Source organism: Silene latifolia, chromosome 10, assembly GCF_048544455.1.
Source record: "Silene latifolia isolate original U9 population chromosome 10, ASM4854445v1, whole genome shotgun sequence".
NCBI classification, from domain to species: Eukaryota; Viridiplantae; Streptophyta; class Magnoliopsida; order Caryophyllales; family Caryophyllaceae; genus Silene; species Silene latifolia.
Genome location: NC_133535.1, coordinates 74,271,564 through 74,292,711, shown reverse-complemented (window position 1 = coordinate 74,292,711; position 21,148 = coordinate 74,271,564). Strand labels below are relative to the sequence as shown.

The 21,148-nt window shown below is 37.6% G+C and overlaps 1 protein-coding gene across 1 annotated transcript; it reads left to right on the top strand.

The window, feature by feature from the left end:
* Positions 1-18: 18 nt before the first annotated feature.
* Positions 19-834, top strand: LOC141607779 (uncharacterized). The gene has a single exon (XM_074427129.1). It carries the CDS (start codon positions 19-21, stop codon positions 832-834), a length of 816 nt encoding a protein of 271 aa, XP_074283230.1.
* Positions 835-21,148: the final 20,314 nt, after the last annotated feature.

Sequence of the window (21,148 nt, the reverse complement as noted above, 5' to 3'; positions counted from 1 at the left end):
GTATTTGTTGCTCAATTAATGGTGACTATTTTTGGGGTAACAAATGAATTAAACCTTGCATTGCAAAAAAAAGAGCAAGATATTGTGAATGCGGTAAAGCTTGTGGATGTGACAAAAAACTCATTGCAGAGGATAAGAGATGATGGATGGGATGCTCACATGGAAAAGGTTAGTGCATTTTGCTTGAAGCATGGCATTGATATTCCTAATATGAATGATTTGTATGTTATTCCAGGAAGACATAGACGTGGTCGACGAGAAGTAGATAATCTTAAACATTTTCGAGCTGAGGTTTTCATGAGCGTTATTGATCAAATTTTGTCAGAGTTTAACGATCGATATAACGAGAAAAGTAAAGAACTCTTGGTATGTATGTCTTGCTTTAATCCTCAAAATCGATTTGCTTCTTTTGATACGAAGAAGCTCCGTGAACTTGCTGAGTTCTATCCTTCTGAATTTTCCCGTAAAGATTTGTTGTATTTTGAATATCAACTTGATACCTTCAAGTATGATGTTCAAAATGATGATAGATTTTGGAATCTCAAAACTCTTAACGAACTTTCCATGAAACTTGTTGAAACAATGAAACATTTGACTCATTCAAAGGTTTACATGCTTCTAAAGCTTGTGTTGGTTCTTCCGGTGGCAACCGCGACGGTGGAAAGAGCATTTTCAGCTATGTCATTTATCAAAAACAGATTGCGTAATAGCATGGGCGATGAATACCTGAATGATTGTTTGGTTACATTTCTAGAACGTGATGTATTCATGAATGTGACCGATGATGAAATTGTAAAACAATTTTTAGATATGCGAACTCGTCGAATAGTGTAGTAATATTTTAATTTTTCTTGTAATTGACATTTTTTTTTTAATATTATCAATGTTAGAATTTCGCTACACCAAATTAAAAATCCTGGGTTCGCCCCTGGTTGATAGGTGGAGTATGTAATGATATTTTATGTAAATATTAAATAGGTATAAGGATAATTTGGTAATGTTGTGGGCCAAATAAAAAATGTTACTATTAGTATAGTACTGCCTTATTAGGTAAGTGTTACCATTGATATGGTATGAAGAGAGTAACAAAGTAAGGAGGAGTATTAGATTTCGTGTCAAGGATAAGCGCAAGGTCATCTTGCTCAAGTGAATAAATTAACCTCAGTGAATAAAATTCTATCTTTGTAATACTCCAATCTCACCCAAATACGTATCATCTAGTACAGGTACTCAACTCTATCTCACACTTTAAGGGACGACGAGATTCAGGGGTTACACAATAATAGCAAGAGGCAGAGGAGGACACTAATACACCAAGTGACATACAAAAGCCAGATTCATAAATTTTACTTTCATACATCGTCTCAAATATACTTTTCTAGTTTCAAACCATACTTTAAATTGTCCCAGTTTCATATCAGCGCATAAGAACAATTAATTTACGAGAAAGTCGAAATTCATTTATAGTCAAAATCTAAATAGGCATGAGGGCACCAAAATCAAATAAGTTTTCTTTACTCTTTCTTTTTATTTATTTTCTTTATTTTTCGTAATTTGTATAATTGTATATAATATAACACGGTTAATTTGTCCCTGTATATAATATGTATTGTTTTGTATAAATTTGTTCTGTTAGCATTATCTTCGTTAAATTTCGTCAAATATATAATATTACAAATAAATAGTAGAGGTCGTTAGTTTGATTGGCGGTCCGGGTGCCTAACACCTTCCCTGACCGTACCTTTACCCTCGAATTCACAATCTTTGGTTCAGAACGGAGTGACAGATCAGTCCCAATATCATGGATCAAAAGGAGCCTTTTCCGTTAAAACTGTTTTTGTATGTTTTTATAAAACTACCGACGACTCCTACCTATTTTTATTTATTTCAAAAAAGAGATTTTTTCAGGAATCTCATAAGAGTAAACACAAATATGTCAACAAAACGAGGAAAATCACTCACATAGTCTAATAATCTCATAACTCTATAAATGACATTACCAAAAAAAAAAAAACATGTCTTTTACATCACCAAGTGTCTAATTAACATGGTCATCCTACTCCTCTTTGAGTCACATAAATAAAATAAGAGCACATACTATTTTTATTAGTCACTTGTTCTACATTTTTACCCTTAACTAGTAGAATAGGCTTGAAATACTTTATGGCGTATCTCTTTAGCACAGATCATCGACCTATTAGAATCAGCCTGAACGAGGGCGTGCATTTGACCACCTTTTCCATCTCCTTTGGGGTGATAATTCTTTGATCGCCGTGTCTCTAGCTAGGTGAACTCTAGGTTTGGATGTAACACCCCTCATCTACCAAAGTGACTTACCAAGGCCTACCTTAGCAAATGGAAGTCCAACCATCTCGGTTACCCGAGGTAAATTATATCAAATGGACCATAAAAGAACGTTCAAATAAAGTAAATACATGTTTAGTCGATTACAAAACAAAGTACCAAAAACTGAAATACAAATCCAATAAAAAGTGATCATCTAATCTTGACACGATAACAGAAGCTATCTAGACTCGACGATCTTCCTATCGCTTCCTCGAGAAGCTCAAACAACCAAAACCTGCTAGATATTTTCTCACCATCCCCTAACGGATCACCGCAGGTTTTGCAACAATGAAAAGGAGTCAGTCAACTGCACAATAAAGAATGAACTACAACAACAACAATAAACCATCCAATTCAGTCATGCAACAACACAATCCTCAACCTCCAAGTACATCATCTGAACCGCAGCCCAGATCTTCTAGGCTACCCATCGCAATAGGTACCTACACCGCGAGTGAGAGACCGCAACCTTCCCACCTAAGTCCCACTAATCCCAATGAGTGCACCCAGATCATTAATGTGCACATCCTCCTTGTGACGGGAGCCACAAGGGGCAAACATGAGGGTGAAGACCATCTTCCGACAATGGCTTCACAATCAATACCAATAGTGCCAATAACATCAAGTCACCACAATACTATCACAATAAAAAATCATACAACATCACATCACTTGAAAACGTTCGTACAAAAGACTGAGTACGGAAACCCTACCTTATTCGCAAATCCAAAAGATAAACAATCAAGCAAGCTAGAACTGCTCCTCTACGAAATTGGTGTGGACTAAACTCGTCGTCAAAGCCACCAACCAAAACAATATTTGTAACTTCACAAACTACTCTTAGTAAAGAGGTAAGTAAAGGTCCGATCCCAAGGGACGGGTATTGATGTAGGATTTTCAATTGGAAGTAGCTATGTCTTAGGGTGTCACAAATTTGGGTTGAGGTGAGATGTATTCTAAACTAATCAACAAGATGAATGTAAAAACAAAGTAAAGCAATTAAAGGGGTTTGTAAACAAATGATTAAAAGTACTAGGGTGTCATGGGTTCATAGGGGATTCATAGGAGTAGATCATACAAACATGTTCTTAATTAGATGCAAGCACTTATTGTTGTGATGAGATTGAGTTAGTGAATATCTTACAATTCCTAGAAAGATTTAGGTCCCGGAGCCGAGTCGTCTAGACTGTACAACACCTACAAGTCGACTTAGTATCCTCTTATTCAACACTATGCATGATCTAATGAGGCTCGAGTTGGTTTATGTCTTACAAGCCTCATTGAAGAGATAAGGGATGGTCAAAAAATTCAAGGTTTCATAGTCTCAAATTTCATCAAATCTAACATGCGCATAGGTTAAAATCACAACAAGCAAGGAAATTAATTACGAGAACATATTAGATTAAGCATAGATTAATCCCCATGTTTGTTTTCCCTAATTTCCCATTAACCCTAGCTAAAGAACTACTCACTCATGATCAAGTTTAGCATGCTAATAAGGTTGTCAATCACAGTAACAAGGCAAAACATGTTGAATAAAGTAAAGTGATTAACAATAATTAGACAAGGGTAAAAAGGAATTATACCTATGGAGATGATCCAAATAATAAAGCAAAGAATAATAGAAGTACTTGATTATTGATGGAAGGTTGTCAATCCTCCAAATAAACCCAAATAATCTTCTAATTATCCAAAATAAAAGGAAGAACAATTGAAAGATTAAGATATGATTAATATTGAGAAATGTATTACAACTAAATTAAGAGAGGATTAAGATGTATTAAGACTAGATTAAGATAGGATTAAGAGTTGATGCTAATCTAGGTAGTACAACGGAGTATTTATACTAAAAATTAAGTACAAGGATTAGGGTTACTAAGGGCTTAAATGACTATTAAGACCTTAAGAAAACTTGAGGAAATGGAACTCCCGAGGGACATGCGCGGATCAAGCTGCTACTCCCATCACGATCCGCTCGTCCTGTGCACATGCACGGCCTGTCCTGTAAGAATATCCGCTCGGATCACAAGGGGGACGCTCGGATAATATCTCTTCAATCCGCTCGTCCTGGGTTCAGGCCGCTCGGATCATGGCTCTTTGGTACGCTCGTCATGTGCTCAGGACGCTCAGATCCTGGCACAGGGTTCCCTTCTCGTTTGGCTCTTTAGCAATCCGCGGGGGTCATGTCGGGGATGCAAAGATCTTTTCAACATTTCCCATTTCACTTTATTTGTCTACTTAGGCCTCTAGTGTTGGTCTTCTCTTTGATGCTTGATCATTAGATGCGATCCATTTAGCTCCATTTCACCTCATAAGTGCAAGGTTAGCAATCCTCTCCTACCAAGGACACAAAACCTCAAAGAATATGCAAAATGGGAAACTAAAGCTAAGAAATGACCCTAATATATGCTAGAAAGCATGGAAACGGGGCTAATTCGGGGACTAAATGTGCTCAAATATGAGTCACGTCAAACATCCTCAAACCGAACCTTTGCTCGTCTCGAGTAAAGAGGTGACTAAAACTATGACCTTTATTTAAACTAGCCTAATAATATAGCCGATATGAGACAATTAGCGGGTCTCACTCCGCCCCTTCAATTCACAACAAGACAACCATGAGGTAGGGTGCCTTCTTGCAAGGCAAGGTGGGGCTTGCCAAAATGGCGACATATCCAAGCATTTAGCACACAAAACAAGTAATGGATGCATCTACAAAAATGAATAGCCACTTTCCTCATCTAAGTGGCGGAAATTATCTAGAAGGGAAGCAATATAATGGTATACACTCCATCATAGATATGGTTTCTTCAAGTTATTAAGCCTAGGAGGATACCAATAAATCACCTCCAAGTTGTGTCAAGCTAGGGTACCTTAGTCCTCAATCGTTAAATGCTTTTGTCAAGAGTAGACTCCTTATGGTGTTAGAAGCACTGTAGGATCGCGAAATTCCCCTTCTTACCTAGAAAAGAAGAAGGGTCGTCCCCTCTCCACAATGCACAAAAGTGGGTTCAATGGAAAAAAGGGATCTATGTATTTTGAGTTTCATAATGGGAGTTTGCATTTGATTTTGTTATTCCCCCCAATTTCTTGTGGCATTGGACATTTTTAAGAACAATTTCTTTTTGCCATTTCTTTGATGTTTGGCAATTTGATGCTTGCCAATTTTCAACCTTTTGCATTTTTGAACATTTTCAAAGTCACCCTAATTTGTAACAAGGGTGCTTATATTTAAAGCATAGGAGTTCTTGTTTTTGTACTCCTCTTTTCTTTGATGCATTTTACAAAATTTTTGATTTTTCATTTTGATAGTTGAACTCAAATTGATAATTTTTGTGCCCATTCTCTTTTTGTTGACAAAATGTGATAGAAGTGGAAGATGGTTGTATGGCTTCAAAGGTCACCTTGGAATAAACAGTAGCCAAGGAGTTATCACACCACAAGGTACTCTTGACTAGGCCTTAATCCATGGGTCAAAGGATACTAGCATGACACATCCTAGGGTGTTTTAGAGGCATTCTAATGAGCAAAGTCGCAAGAAGAAAGAGTATCTACAAGGGCCTTATATACACTTGTCAAGTTTCCCAAATAGATGTTTTCACAAAAATTTTCTAAAATGCAACTACATGCCATGATGCAACTATCATTTATACAATTCTAATGCATATGCTTCTATCAACTAGTATGGCATATAAAGTAAATACAACTCCTAAGATCACATTGGTTCATACTGCATTCATCAAAATAAAGCCACATAGTCATTAACATAGAGAGGAAAAATGAGATTGGAAAGATCATACCATGAGGTCTTCATATTCCTCATGCCTCAGATGTCGCGTAGTCGATCAATGTGATAGGAGGACAAACAAACAACCACAAGTATATACAATTTTACACTACTAAGGAAATGAACATGTTTTTGGTTTTTTTCAAAATTTTCGAATTTTTATAGTTTTTGTTTTTATAAAAGAACATATTTTTGTGTTTTTCTAATTTTTTCAATTTTTATCATTTTTGATTTTAGAATTCAAGTTAGAATTTCCCATCCCCACACTAGTATGAGCATTGTCCTCAAGTGCTACTTAGTTTTGCAAAATACCTTGTAATTTCATTTTTCTTGAATGAAATGATACATTTTTTGCAAAAAAAATATATAAGTGATGCAATCTATTCTACTCTATGTGATGCATGATTTTATTGGTTGGAGAGATAATTTGGATTAACTCCCATTCCTTGTGTTTGAACTTCCCCAAACCAAGCAAGACACTATTTCTAGTGTCAAAATAGGGAAGTTCATGCACAAGTATGCAATGCATGAAAGTAATTGTCATTTTGGATTGTACAAGGTGGGAAGAATAAATTTATCATCACCTAGATGTTGCTAAGGTGGAATAATAGTCCTTAATTTTTACAAGGACACCTCTAGAATTTGAAACAATTAATCATTAATCAAGTTAGAAAAGCATGAAATATTTGACATGAAAAATGAGAGGCAATAGAGGAGCTTCACCTATGCCATGGTGGGTGCCTCATGCCCGCTCCACCAAGCCGATGAACATCTTCATTAGTCGTCTTCCTCTCCTTCTTGATCATCATCCCATTGTGCTTGTGATTCATCGCTCTCATAGAAATCCATAAACGCATCCCCATCGCTATTCAACTCCACCGTATTGCCACCACTAGACTCCACTCATTCTCCTTCTCCATGCTCTCCATGTGCTCCGATTTGGGAAAGAGGATATCCATTTGGGCCCAAGAGGGAAGCATTCCCTCTTCATTGATGTGCCCTCGGCTAGCCAAACGGTGGAGTTGTAGATAAAGAGTATAGTAATTGTCTACTCTATCTTCATATTGCCTTCAGTGTAAATATTGGAGTAGACCCGTTATGAAGTCATCTCTAGGAAGGATGAAGGGATTTGGTGGTTGTAGGGTTGGTATGGAAAGGGGTAAGGTGTGATGACAATTATTTATTGTTCATTTGCTTGAGGCTCATTTTGTTGAGGTGGAGTAGGAAGTGGGGTTTGATTTGCTTGGCTTGAACGAGTTGGAATAAGCTAGGATGGCACTTGTGAGAGGGGACCCCTTCTTGGTGATACTCTTGTTAAACCTTTGAAGAGTTTATGGATTCAAGTACCTAAGAGGGGGAGGGGGTGAATTAGGTACTATTTAAAAATTTCAACTTAAACTTTATTGAATTAAAGTAAGTTGTTTGATAATATGGAAGATAAGTGAATACATCGATTAATATTGAAAGATTAAACGAGTATAAAAAAACAAGTTTGCTAAAGTCTGAAGATAACAATGGTTCTGACTGTTGTTATTCATCTCAGTGTATGAAGTACAGGCTACAGACCGAATGTGACATTATGTGGAACTGTTACTCAAGAGTTAAGCAAATAAAACTAAACAATATGAAAGCAGCGGAATAAAGAACAAATGAAGATCAAACACGAGATTTTTGAATTGGTTCGGCAAGAACTCAAGTGCCTACGTCCAATCTACTTTTTATTGATTAATTTTAGTGATCTACTCCGACTACTAAAAACCCGTACAATAAAAAGACCAACAACCTACTCCGGTTGTGACACAAGTTCAAGAACTACTCCGTCCTAGAACAAGGTACCTCGCAACCTACTCCGGTTGCTAAAGAGTCAAAGGACTACTCCGTCCTAAACTCTACACACTAACTTAGAACGTTTTTATGGATCAATTTTCCACGGACTTATTCTTAACAAGAATTGATATGGACAACTTTACAAGATCAAACGGTTCATAAGTGAGAGAGTTTAGTACTTTAAAGCAACAGTGGCTATGATTGTAACACTTGAAGAGTTTTGAAAGCTTTGCAAAACAATGACACGGTTTTTAAACTTTGAAAGCAATTTTTGCAAACTTGATTGAATTCTCAGGAAAAGTCTTAAGGAAATAATGAGATGAGGCACTCCTTTTATAGAGAGGGCAAACAAGGTGGTTGATTTAGGGTTTTGAAATTCAATGGTCAACACATGTGGTGAAGACCAACTCTTCTCCAAACTTGCACCAAAGAAGGTACTCTTTCAAAAGGCAAAAGAAGAAAAAAAGTTTTGTAATTATCCAAAAGTGGCCTTAGTTTTATCAGAAAATAAGGAGTGAAAGAAAGGTCACAAGGTGACAAGTTTTCACCAAAATGGCAAAAAAACAATCTTTGTTTTACAAAGGACCAAGGAGTCAAATTGGCACAAAGAGGAAACAATTTGAATGGATAATTAGCTTAACCTTTTTTTTTTAGAAACTCAAATCCTTAGAGAAAAATCTGAAGATTATCATTTAAGTCCAAGTCACTTTAGAAATACAAAAAGGATTTTTGAAAAATGAATGAATTTCAAGTGTTACGGATCATGGTGACAGTTCAGGCTATTGTTACTTGTAAGGGTAACAATAGTCTTAACTGTTATTATTGCTTTTAAATACTCTACTCCCTAACTTGTACATTAGATGACACAAATGACTCTATACTTTGGGCGATCAACAATTCAACACATCTTAATCCGCGCTTGATTCGATCATAAAACTTGAAAAGGTAAACTAGGAGAACACACATTAAATGGGCCTGTTATCATCAATCAAAGGAACTCAACAACCTTCCATTGGAAAAAAAAGGGGGTGCTCCCAATGGTGAGCCACTTGATCTTTCGCTCATAGCCTTCAAAGGTGATCCAATGGTGGTGTCGGAAAATTAACATTTCATCAATCTTGGTGGTACCCGGAAGAGGTACATAAGCATTATTGTTGTTAAAGTTGGGATTGAAGAATTTTACAAGTCTTGTTATTAATCCTCCGTTGACAATATGGATCATGCCATCATCATCTCCATTCCAGAAATTTGCCCACCTTTCAAGAAGTACTAAGTGGGCGTTGAAATGATAACCGCTTCTCCCTTGTATCTTTAAATAAGACTCCATAAAGAGTAGATCGAGTTCGTTCACAAACGCGGGATCACGGCAAGCTATGAGAGTGCTTGTGATAAACCGGTAAGTGAGCCGAATAATGGGGTTTTGGATATAAGAGGCCGAGCAGTCCTTAATGAATTAGAAATCGCGACCCATCAGGGCTTGCCATAGAGGTGATATGCTATAATTCCGAGGTTTTGATGTATAGGTAGGCGATACATCAAGTCCCAACAAACTCGCAAATTCCACAAGGGTCATCATTCGTGTTGTATTCTCAAGTCGAAATTCAACACAAATCGTCTTGTTTAAGGTTGATATTTTCAGAAAACTCAAAAATTCGAGGACTAGTGGTCGATATGTGAGCTTATGCATTTGGAACATAGTTGAAAGACCAAAAAGTTCAAAGAGTGCCTCAGTTTGATAATAAATTCCTAGTTTTCTCAATGTCTCATGGCAAATGAATTTAGTTGGAAGAATATTCTTACCAAGGAGACGATGAAATACGATTCTTTGAGAATCATTGACAAATTCTATGTTGGAGAACTCATTAAGTCTTGAAAGATCAATAATTTCTTCATTTTCTCTTCTCAAGGTGTTGAGATGGGAGGTAGAAGAGCTTCCTATGACCCTTGTCCTCCTTCTTTCTCTTGGAAGGGATCCTCTTGTTCTCATCTTGGAAGTAGATCTTGAGATTTTTGTTTGTCTATGATGAAGATTAATTTTTGCAATTGAGATCCCTTCAAACCCTAGATTTTGGGGGTTTTTAACTTGGAGATGCAATTGGGTGTTTTGGTGTGTTTCGAGCATTTGGGAGAGGATTTTATGTTTTATAGAGGAAAGAAGGGTGAGGTGTCCCAATATGTGTGGGTGAGGAAAGAATACACTTGTCGAAAGTAGAAGAGCAGCACGGGAGGGAGACGCGCGGATCGCACACGGGACGAGCGTCTTCTGTCTTGTGGCAAATTTATACGAGCAGATAGGGACGGGCGGATCAAGCATGGGACACGCGGATTTCCTTACAGGATTTTCTGGAATTGCAAACCCGTGTCAGGACGCGCGAATCAGTCTTAGATCGAGCGAATTCCTAATGGGGACGCTCGGATTATCCTGGGGACGTGCAGATTTCCTTACAGGATAATTTTATAATTTTGAAGCATGCCAGGACGCGCGGACTGTCTTCAGGACGAGCGGCTTAAGGTCTGGGACGAACGTCCTATGGAGGATCTACTCAGATTTGTTGGAAAATGTGTCCTCAACAATAGTGCGATCACATGATTTAAATATCATAATTAAATCTCATATTAAGAATACGTGAGGGATGATTTATTATATAATCAACTGATCGTCATTAATTGGTAATGATTGGCTGAGTAGAGTTTGACATTACTGTCGTGTGACGGTGGTGGTGAGTTGATCCCTTAAGGTCACACCTAAAGGACAATTCCCTTATTAATAAATTGATTAATTGTATGACAATACAAGGTAATCAATTCCTTAAAATTAAACAATTTACTTGTGAGAGAGAATATTGATATCTTATTGTAATGGGATTAAATAAGATTTGTTTTAGTAATAAAAATGCTTTATTACTAAAATTGTTTATTGTTTGAGAAACGATAGAGATATGAATGAATGGTTAATTATAATTACAAGATGTTGTGAATTATAATTATATGACCCATTTTATTTATGTGATCAAGTATCACTAGTCAATTTGTTGTATGTAATTTAATTAATTTGTAAAATGATATTTATGTGATAAATATGCATTAAATTAATTAATAACACGTAACATACTACATGTGACATATTGTGTGACAAATGACAAATTGACAAAATAAAATGGTGGTCCATTTTATGTGTATGGACCGAATGGAGGGAGTAGTGATGGTGTGAGGTTGATTTATTTTATGATAAATAATTATAGCTATATGCTTTATAGCCTTACACCTACACTTACATGTCTTACACATCTAATGCATTGTGAAGACAAAAAGAAAAAGGCACAAGATGCCTCCCTTGGCCTCTTCCCACCGGTTGCATGCTTTCTATATGAGAACATTTTGTTCTCATTTTACTTAACTTATTCATTCATATTTGCCTACATGCAAAAACTCTTATTCTCTCAATCTCTCTAAAACAAGGTTTTGAGATTCACAAGCATTTGTTCATCCATTCTAATATCACAATAAGATTACTAGTGTAGTAATAGTAACAATATTAGAATCATTTTAAGGGTACTAGTATAATAATCTAGTTAATTAGTATACTAGTTTAAGGGTACGTCTTGGGTGCAACACTAAGGAGTGGCTTCTATACTTAGAGTCTTTGGAGGATCATCCTTATATTCATTATAGCTCAAGAATAAGTGAAGGTAGGATACCTTACTTGTGCCCACAAATCCGAAATTTACAATGTAAGGGACATTGTTTTCTTATAAATCTTTCCTTTTGTTATGCATGCACTAGTTCTAAAAAATAAATAATTAACAAGTTAATTAGTTCACTATTAGAGGAGTCTAATAATAGGTATATGAACCTAACAAGTGGTATCATAGCATAAGGTTGTTGCATGCATAATCGGTTAATGTTTTTCCGAGTTAAAAAGTTAACATATAAAACTAAAATTTGTGATTTATAAGTATAAGCCACGAAATAATCATGCATGTTATATATTCTGGTCCTAAAATGTTTTTAGGTCATTTTTATGATTTATTGAAATTTAGTTCTCATTTTAATGATTTTTGGTCATTTTATTACATTTTTATGACTAAAATGGGAATTAAAATGCTAAAAATAGTTAAACTAAGTCTCTGACCTTGAAAATTTTATATGACCTCACATGCATATTTTACAAGTTGTGTGTAAAATCTCGTATTAATTGGATTAATATTGCATGATTTATGATTTTTATGAGATAAAATGGATTAAAAGAGGTAAAATGGTTAAAAATAGTTAAGTTTCGAATTAGGCCATGAGATTTTAATATGTTGTCACATGCATAATTTACAGAGTGTATGTAAATTTCGAGATTAAAGTATCTCATTTAGCATGATCTATGATTTTTTAGAGTAAAAATGGCATAAATAGTGACTATTTTAGCATAAATAGCTAAAACGATTTGCATGGCATGAGAAAATTATTTAGGTTGCATAAATATCCCACTAATCATATCTAAGATTGTAAAGTTGATTGGATTTAGTTTTGGATACTTTAGATGTTTTATGAGGTAAAACCGATAAAATACAACTATATTTTCTCAAAATTAATTCAAAACTTTTAACCATGATTTTTGACATTATGAGTGTCACGGAATTATTCCAGAATGTTCAAAAATTTAAAATTCAAATTTTAAAATTTTTAAAATTTAATTTGGATTTATTTCATAAATATTATGATTTTAAGGTAAAAAATGAGCATAAAATTAAATCAAGTTGAATTATTGTCAAAAATTGAGTGATGACTAATTTTTGAGTCCTAAAAAGTGTTAGGATAATTAACTTGAGCTTAGATGTGATTTAAGTGTTAATTAGTGATTATAAAAGGTTATTATCACGCATTTCCATAAAATCGGGTTATATATATGCCATAAGTTAAATAGGGCGATTTGGCACATCATTTGGCATGATAGGTACATATTATAATGCTGCATATTTCAATTGTTGAATGTCTTTTATTTATATAATTTTGAATTATGTAATTTTATCTTAGTATGACCTTTGTTTTAATCGATATTACCCGTAATGAAAGGGAATATTGATTTGGTTGTAATTTAATGTGATCTCGTATCTCTTTTATTTCATTAGTTTTTCCATTTTACAAATGTATAATAGGAATAGCTTTGTATTATTATTATTATTTGTAATTATGGAGTATCTTCAAGACGGTGCCATTCGGAAAGGTGATCCGACGAAGACGGTGTCTTGGGAAGCGTGCCATTTGAAGATTCAAGGGACCAAAGGAGTTGGTTTCCGAATATGAAATAGATTATTAGATTTTCTATTTTAGGAAGGCCATACTAGGAATTTATTTTATTTATTGCTTTGCATTTCTTTTAATATGTTACATGCATTGCCAAATAGTAGAAACCATGAATCCCAATTTCATAAGGGAGTTAAGCCGGCTTCACCATAATACAAACCTTGTTACGTTGGGTAAGTGGGTAATAAAATATTATTACATCGAAATTTGGATTGAGCTCAACGGAAGTATTTGTGACCGTAGTCGCATGTGTTCCTGTAGATACCCGTATCCGTCGATATTGGAATTTATAGAGAACCCGACAAACACCCGATGATGATAGGACACATGTATTCTTTAGTTGTCATTGTCATTATTTGGAGCTCGTTTTACGATGTAGAATGGGCGTCGTCGATGAAGTATTTTATTAATTTAAATGATATTTAAATTAATGTTTTTTTAAGTGAGTTCATTTTATTAATTTAAATGATATTTAAATTATGGCTTTTTTTTAAGTGAATTCAATTTATTTTATTTTATTTTGAATTTATTTTCCCAAGTTTATTTTATTGAAAATAAAATAAATATTTGATTTGAAAAATCATTTTATGGGTATATTTGGTTTGAAAAATCATTTATTTTAATGTGTTAATTGATTTGAAAAATCGATTTGAAAATCGAAAAGAACTCGTTTTGAACATGTGTTTTTGAGCTCGATTTTAGCTCGGTTTTTGAGCCCGTTTTCTTTACAAATTGGCACGAATCTCGAGTACACTAACCAACCTAGACCACTACCCATCCAACCCCAGTTCGAACCCCATATCCACGGCCCAAATCCAACCCCAAATCACCCCCAAACAGCCCGCATACACAAAGCAGCCCCCCTGTTTTGCAGCTCAATCTCGAGCCCAAAACCCGCTCCAAACACCACCAAAACCCGTGCCCATTAACCCTAACCCATACCCTAGTATCCTACCCATATTACCTTACCTTAATCACCAATAAAACCCCCCAAACGAACCCTAGAAAACCCCCCAAAAGCTGCTGGACAGCAGCTATGCTCAGCCAAGCCCGTCTGCCTCTCCTCCCTTTTACCCTACTTTAACTCCTTATAAATACCCTCCCTTCACCATACATCCATTCCTCTAAGTTCTCCCCACATCCTACCATCACTCACAAGCTTTAAACCTCAGAAACAAACCCTAATTACCTCTAAAAAACCCTCCACAAAACCGACATACAAACTGAAACTGTTTGTGTGTCCTCCTCGAAAAACAATTCGTTCCTCCCTCAAACCTCCATCAAAACTCGAGTTTCTTGTTCTAATTAACTACGAAACTAGTTTAGTCCGAGTATGAGTTAAAGTACCACCATGAACACCCGCGTTGACTTGAGATGGGAAAGAAACCGCTACATCAGTCGGTCGTACACCCCCGTCTCATTTACATATCCTCGTGTTCAAGGTAGGGCATTAATAAAACAAATTCTAACCTCGCTCTTCGCTTTTGACCCCTCTCTTATTTCGTGTAATTCGACACACCCTAGGACCATTTACATGTTAGTATGACCTCTGATTGTTAACGTATAACTCGTTTAGATGATATTAGATCAGTTTAATAACCTAATTAGACATTTTAGGGTACATCGACATAGCTTTTAAAACCGATTAACAATTCTGTAAATAATTGAATGCATCTCTCTCTTTCACATAATTTCTCGCTAGTATAAGAGTGCGTGATTAGCACCTTATTATTAACACTCGATGAGTTAACTTAATTAGCGAACTTGACCTAATTTGACCCCTTTTAGGCCGTGTAGAATACACCTTTGCGCGACATCCTTCCAATCGATCAACGTCGTTTCTAACTCGTTTTCTAACTTGTTTCCTATCCCGTTTCGCAATCATCTATCTAACCTAATGAATCTAACCTAAGGATTAGGGTATGCTAAATCGTGTAGGCCGTGTTTGGCCGTGTCCTTGTAGTCCCTTTTCTCGTTATTTCTCATCTTTATCTCGTTATTTCATATCTTGTAATTACTTTGTTTATCGAGTCGTGTTTGGTAGTTTGTTTGTAATTTTCAAGCTAGCTTTCTCTTATCGAGTCAAAACCTCTTTCAAAAACCTTAGTCTTGTTTGGTTAGATGGTTGTGCCCTAATGCATGTAAGAGCGTAGTAAATCGCATGTTGTTTAAAGCAACATGGCCCGATTTATGCTAATGCATGCTTTGGTGCGTGGCCTTATGTCTAATTCGATGAGATTAAGTGAAAGCGCACATTACGAGGAGTGACCCAAGGCCGTGAGTCGTGTAAGCCGTGGGCCACCCCTTTGTGCATGTTTTTCTAGGCCGAATGGTCGTGTAATGTGTCATGTACGGTGTTGTTTATAGCAATTGTATTTAGATCGAGTTGTATCATTAATTCCTCGTTGTGTCGGCATGAAATGCCTGGGTTGTAATAGGATAGATCCCAACGGCTCCCCCATTCCCCTTAAGCCTTGTTTGCTTTGTATGTTGTTAGATCAATCAACCCACATGCTAAATTACAACTTTGACAAAGTTAGTTTAGTTGCATCTAAATCGACATAGAAACTTCACATGTTAGGGTTTTGAAAACGATGTTTGCATATCATATATCGTAGTAGCTATGACCTTGTTTGAACTCCGACACTTGACTTAGTAGAGGCCGTTATTGACGGGCGGGGTTGGGTGTCCTTATGGGCTTCCCAACACGTACCCTCACCCCTTACTCAAGATCTATGGTTTGTGGATCCGTCTAAATACCATTGGATTACGAGAGTCATTCAAATCGAGTGATATAGGGTACAAGTCTTTATCTTTAATCACTCGTAGTCAATTGGCTTTATGCCTTTCGATGAAAGGTGTAAAGTTGACTTGAACGGTTCCAAGTTCCCAAAAAACTTGGTGGCGACTCTAATTTGTCTTAATTCGATTCGAAAGAACCTCGAGTCGATTATGCCTAGTGTGGATCCCGCGGACGCAGATCCCGAGGGCCTTGTCCACGATTTGGCGACTCCATTTGGGAAAAGAGGACTAGTTACACTTTGTTTCTAGGGTCTTTTCCTCCGAGGTGAAACTTGAAAAGAAAGTGTCGGAAAGTAAAACATTACTCATAGTGCTACGATTCATGCATAAACCCTTAAGGACTTGCCGGGCCGTCCCAAAGATTTCTTCGTGATGCGTGGGGGCGACGTCCCACTATGCTAGGAAGCTGCACATTGCTCGCTTCCACTTCACCTCGCGTGGTTCTTGATGGTGGAGACGATCTTCTAGGTACTCTACCTTAAGACACCTTGCTCTATAAGACCGCAAAAGGATGGAGGGCATAAACCTTATTGTAAAAGACTTGCCGAGACTTAGAGATGTCTAGGAGCATACATCCTTATAACATGAGAATGACAATGTGCAAATTGTTTTCCCGAGTCTTTTCGAAATTTTCCATGTCCTTTTCGAAACCGAACTTTTGAACAACTTACTTTCAAAATAGCATGGTTTTAAAAACGCGGAATGCTGCCCAAATAGGACTAGAATTTTCGGCCCAAAATGAGCTTTTATAGCCGGCATGCTGCCCATTTCAAATCTCATTTTCGAATCAATCTTTCGTTTTTCAAAATCAATCCAAAGTGCCTCTCGAACCTCAACCAAGCATGAAATGCGTCAAGTCGTGTCCGGGTCATGGCCGTGTTAGGCCGGGTGTGTTTCGTTCTAAGAGTCTAGAACACGACCTTGTTGGGTCACCCAAGCTCACCTCTTGGGCTTTGAGTCATGTTGGTCGACTTTTTGGTCTAGGATAGTCCACAAAAAACGTCCAAGCTAGGCCCTTATGGACGTTTTGCTCGAACCCATGGGCTATGTTGGTCCAATCACGGGTTTAGTCACACCAAGTCCAGTTTAGAATCGAGTTATGACAGTTTGAGTCATGTCGTTTTGTCGAGTCTAAAATGAACCAAGGTCTAATTCAAACCGTGAGTCGAACCCTTGTTTAATCAATCTCAAGTCGAGTCTTTGTTTGAGTCAAGTTGAGGTCGAGTCTTTAAGTGTGCAGGGGCTCTTACTTTAAATATTGACTCAGTACGGGGTTTTCTTGTAGAAAGGCCGCCAAAAACCCGACGTCAAGCAATGGAAGATGCTGTTAACAAGCTTACTGAGGCCGTGAACCTCATGATGACCCGAATGGATGCAATCGAATCCAAGCTGGGTGAAGATTCCCCTCCACCACTGACTGACCTGGAGAAACGGTTCAAGTTCATTGAGGACCGTTTGAAGCTCTCCCAGGGGAAGAACATCCACTATGAGAATGCTAGGGCCTATGCCCCAGTTCAGGACAAGTTGCCCACGAACATGGTACTCACCGACATCCCCAAGTTCAAGGGCATCAAGATCCGATCCACCATGTTAAGGCCTATAAAGGGTACTTAGCATCGAAGGAGTACCTGCTGATATGCTCTCTCGAAATTTTCGCCCAATCTCCGGGAGAACACCCGAAGGCGTGGTTCTACAATCTCGACCTTAAGAACTTCCCCACTTTCGAAGATATTACGGTGGAGTTCGCAAGCACTATCTTGACAATGTTGAGATTCAAACCAACATAAGAACTTTGGAGGTTATGACACAAAAGGAGAAAGAGGGCTTTACTGAATTCCTCGCAAGATGGCGCGCTGAAAGCGTGAAGTTAGCTAAGAAGCCTGATGAAGTTGAAATGGTAGATAAGTTCGTGAAGAATTTACGACCTGTTTACCGTAATGCTCTGAAATACCAGAATTTTGGTTCTTTCAAAGAATTGATAAGAATCGGGATAAAGGTAGAGGACGATGTCCGAATGGCTGAAGCTGAGAAGCCAAAAGGATACCAAGGGGCCTCGTCATCTAAAGCAAAAGCACCAGCAACGACCCATTTGGATGAAGCACCTCGTCATCGAAGAATTCGCAGCGCCAAACACCTAGGGCATTCACCGATATCGGATGCACTTATACATATGCTCTCCAAAGGCTCATAGCCCAAGTAAAGCTGAAGCCTATTGGTCCAACTCCGGACCCTCCTGCTGATCAACAAGGTAAATGGTATAAACCAAATGCCTCGTGCCTTTCATCAAGGGAAAGGCCATGATATCTCGAAAGGTGCTATCGACTGAAGCACGAAATTCAAGACATGATTGAGAACGGAACGCTCCCGATCCCAGCTGTTAAACCTAATAACATCACCAATCCATTTGGCGATCACTCCAACTTTGTTTCTGTCGAAGAAAATGTCGATTATTCCTATCTTATACGCCCATGTCACTTGAAAGGGGTGTTCATCGGGAAGATATTTGTGGATTGCTTTGAATTCTTGCCAAACCCGAAGAATGAAATTCAAGTCGGGAGTCTTGCTCCAGAATGTACTCCTCTCGTTAACGAAGTTAATAAAGGACAATTCGATTCACCAACCTTCATCACTGGCGTAGATCCTCAGAGGACTACCTCAGGATGGAGGCAGACCATCAAAGGGATCAAGAACAAAAGCCGAGCATCTAAGTTCGACGAGTTGAACAAGAGAAAGCTCAAGACCAGATTTGAAAATTATGAGTCGGGATTCGTTTTCTTATCTTAGTCGAGTCGAGTCTAGGACTTTCTTTTCCTGAAGTTGAGTCGTTTGTTCCGCGATGACCTAGGGTGTGTCCTAGGAATCGTTTCTTTGAGTCTGTTAAGCATTTGTCTTTCCAATAAAAAGTTCCGGTTTCGTTTCCAAATTTGTCTTGTTTTCAACCCCAATCATTTCGAAAGCATGATAAAACGCACAACACACTCAAAGGAATCCCTGGGGTAGAAATATGTCCCATTTCGAAATTTAAGGTACATTAGGATCCCGTGTTTGATTCCTTTACCTATTCCATGTCTGGTGGTAGAAAACCTCCATCTGAACCAGTGCTTATGACAAGATTTTAGATGATTCTATGACAAACCCGGACTAGCTCCTTGTTTCCCCTATCGATGATGGAAGGCAAACTTTTTCCCCAACAAAATCATCCCATCTCGAAGAGAGAAGATATCAACCCGTTCTAACAAGGAATTGTTAGTTCTTACCCAAATTAGTTGGCGAAGCCCAGTTTTCAAGGTGTATCCATTTATGACTAAGAGAATGAATAGAAGATCATTTTCAAAGAGAGAAAAAAGATGAAAAAGAATGAAAGAATGAGAAAAAGAGAAGAATGGGAAAAATGAAAAAAATGAAAAAAAAGAAAAGAAGAAGGAAAAAAGTGATGAAAGAAAAAGAAAAAAGAAAAAAAAGATGTTGAAGTTATTGCAAAAGGTTTTTGGTTGAATGTTGAAGTTACAGAAGCCAGAAGTCAAGTCAAGTACCCATAGTTGAAGTTCAATGGGCGAAGCCCAAAAGCTTAAGTAGTAACCTCTTTACCTCTAAGTCCTTTCTGAGACAGTTACAAGGGGATAGTCGGGAATTTTGAGAATCATTCCGCTTGTGTTGTTATACCTAGCCTTTAGGGTCCAGACATGGAGATTTGAACCCACATTGTTTTCCAACCCATTTGCACTCGGGTTTCATCAAACCCGAGACACCCATTCCAACCACATCAGCAGCCATAGCCCTTGGCCTTAGCACCACAAAACAAACCTTCAGAATGATGGTTAACCATTCCAACTTGTTATTACCAAGCTCCACATCTCAAAAGATCCAAGCCTTTTACACCTAACCCCAAACACGGGATTTAACGGTACTTTACAGGCTAGAATGGGATACGACATGATACTTTAGGTGAAACCTTCGAGTGTGTACACACAATCAAAATGCCAATTTAATGCACCTTGATCGAACTACGTCGGATTTGATTTCGCTCCACGCGAAAACGTAGGCAGTCCTTCAGAATAAGGGATTCAATCCACTCATCAACCAAGTTGTCATCTTGTCGGTTTATTACGGGTCTTAACCAAGTTTAATAAAGCCACCTTTGTTTGAGTCGGTCTTAGCACTCGATGTAGGCTAGGATAAGGATATAGGTTCAGATGAGTAATGTCAAGTCTCGGAATGAGCTTTATCTAACGGTGTAGGCAAAGATGCTGAGTCATATGGATGTAGGTTTGTGTTGGGAACAGAAAATATGAAAAACCCGCTGAAAAGAATGAAGGCGTGGAAGAAAAATAGTAAAAGCCCGCTGAAAAGAAAGAAGGCGGTGGCAAGAAATGATGAAAACTCGCTGAAAAGAAAGGAGGCGAGGAGAGGAGTGACAGAATGTTCCCAACAAGAGTGATGTGTGATGTCTAAGTGTTCTCATAAAATGAGTCCATGTTTAGTGTCTGGGCGAAGCCAACGTTGTTGCTCCGTGAGTTTAATCTACCTTGTCAATGTCAAGTGATCTTGATTCCCATGTGCCCTCGGGAGCACGCCAATGCCATACGAAATCTCCGTCCCAAGTTCGACGACCTTGTGATTCCCATTTGCCATCTTTTGCCACCGGAACGGCCAATTTACATTTCTACCCCCAACAAGTCAATAATTGAATTAAAACCCGGGCACACTTACGGTTTTATTTTCCTTTTTTGTTTTACGGTAGCGGGCTACGCCCACGTTTGTTTACGGGTCATACAGAGTGTCTGAGTCGTATTTCCTGCTCACCCATCAAGGTTCGATTTCAAAAAATTCAAAATTTCAAAATTCCAAAAACTTTTTGGGTCGATGATCCAATCCTTCGAAATTCAAAATTTCAAATTCAATTTTTTGAAGAGCCGAGGGCCCAACATTCCAAGTGATGTCAAATTCAAGCTCCGGGTCGATGGCCCAATTATTCAAAATTTTCAAATTCAATTTTCGGGTCGATGACCCAATCTTTCAAATAATCCAATTTCAAGATCGATGATCCGAATGTGCTTATGTGATGGTTATTGCTAGTACGTTTTTATGTTTCAA

Excerpts from the sequence above, each read along its gene's own strand:
- LOC141607779 (XM_074427129.1), top strand. The coding sequence starts at position 19 with ATGGTGACTATTTTTGGGGTAACAAATGAATTAAACCTTGCATTGCAA.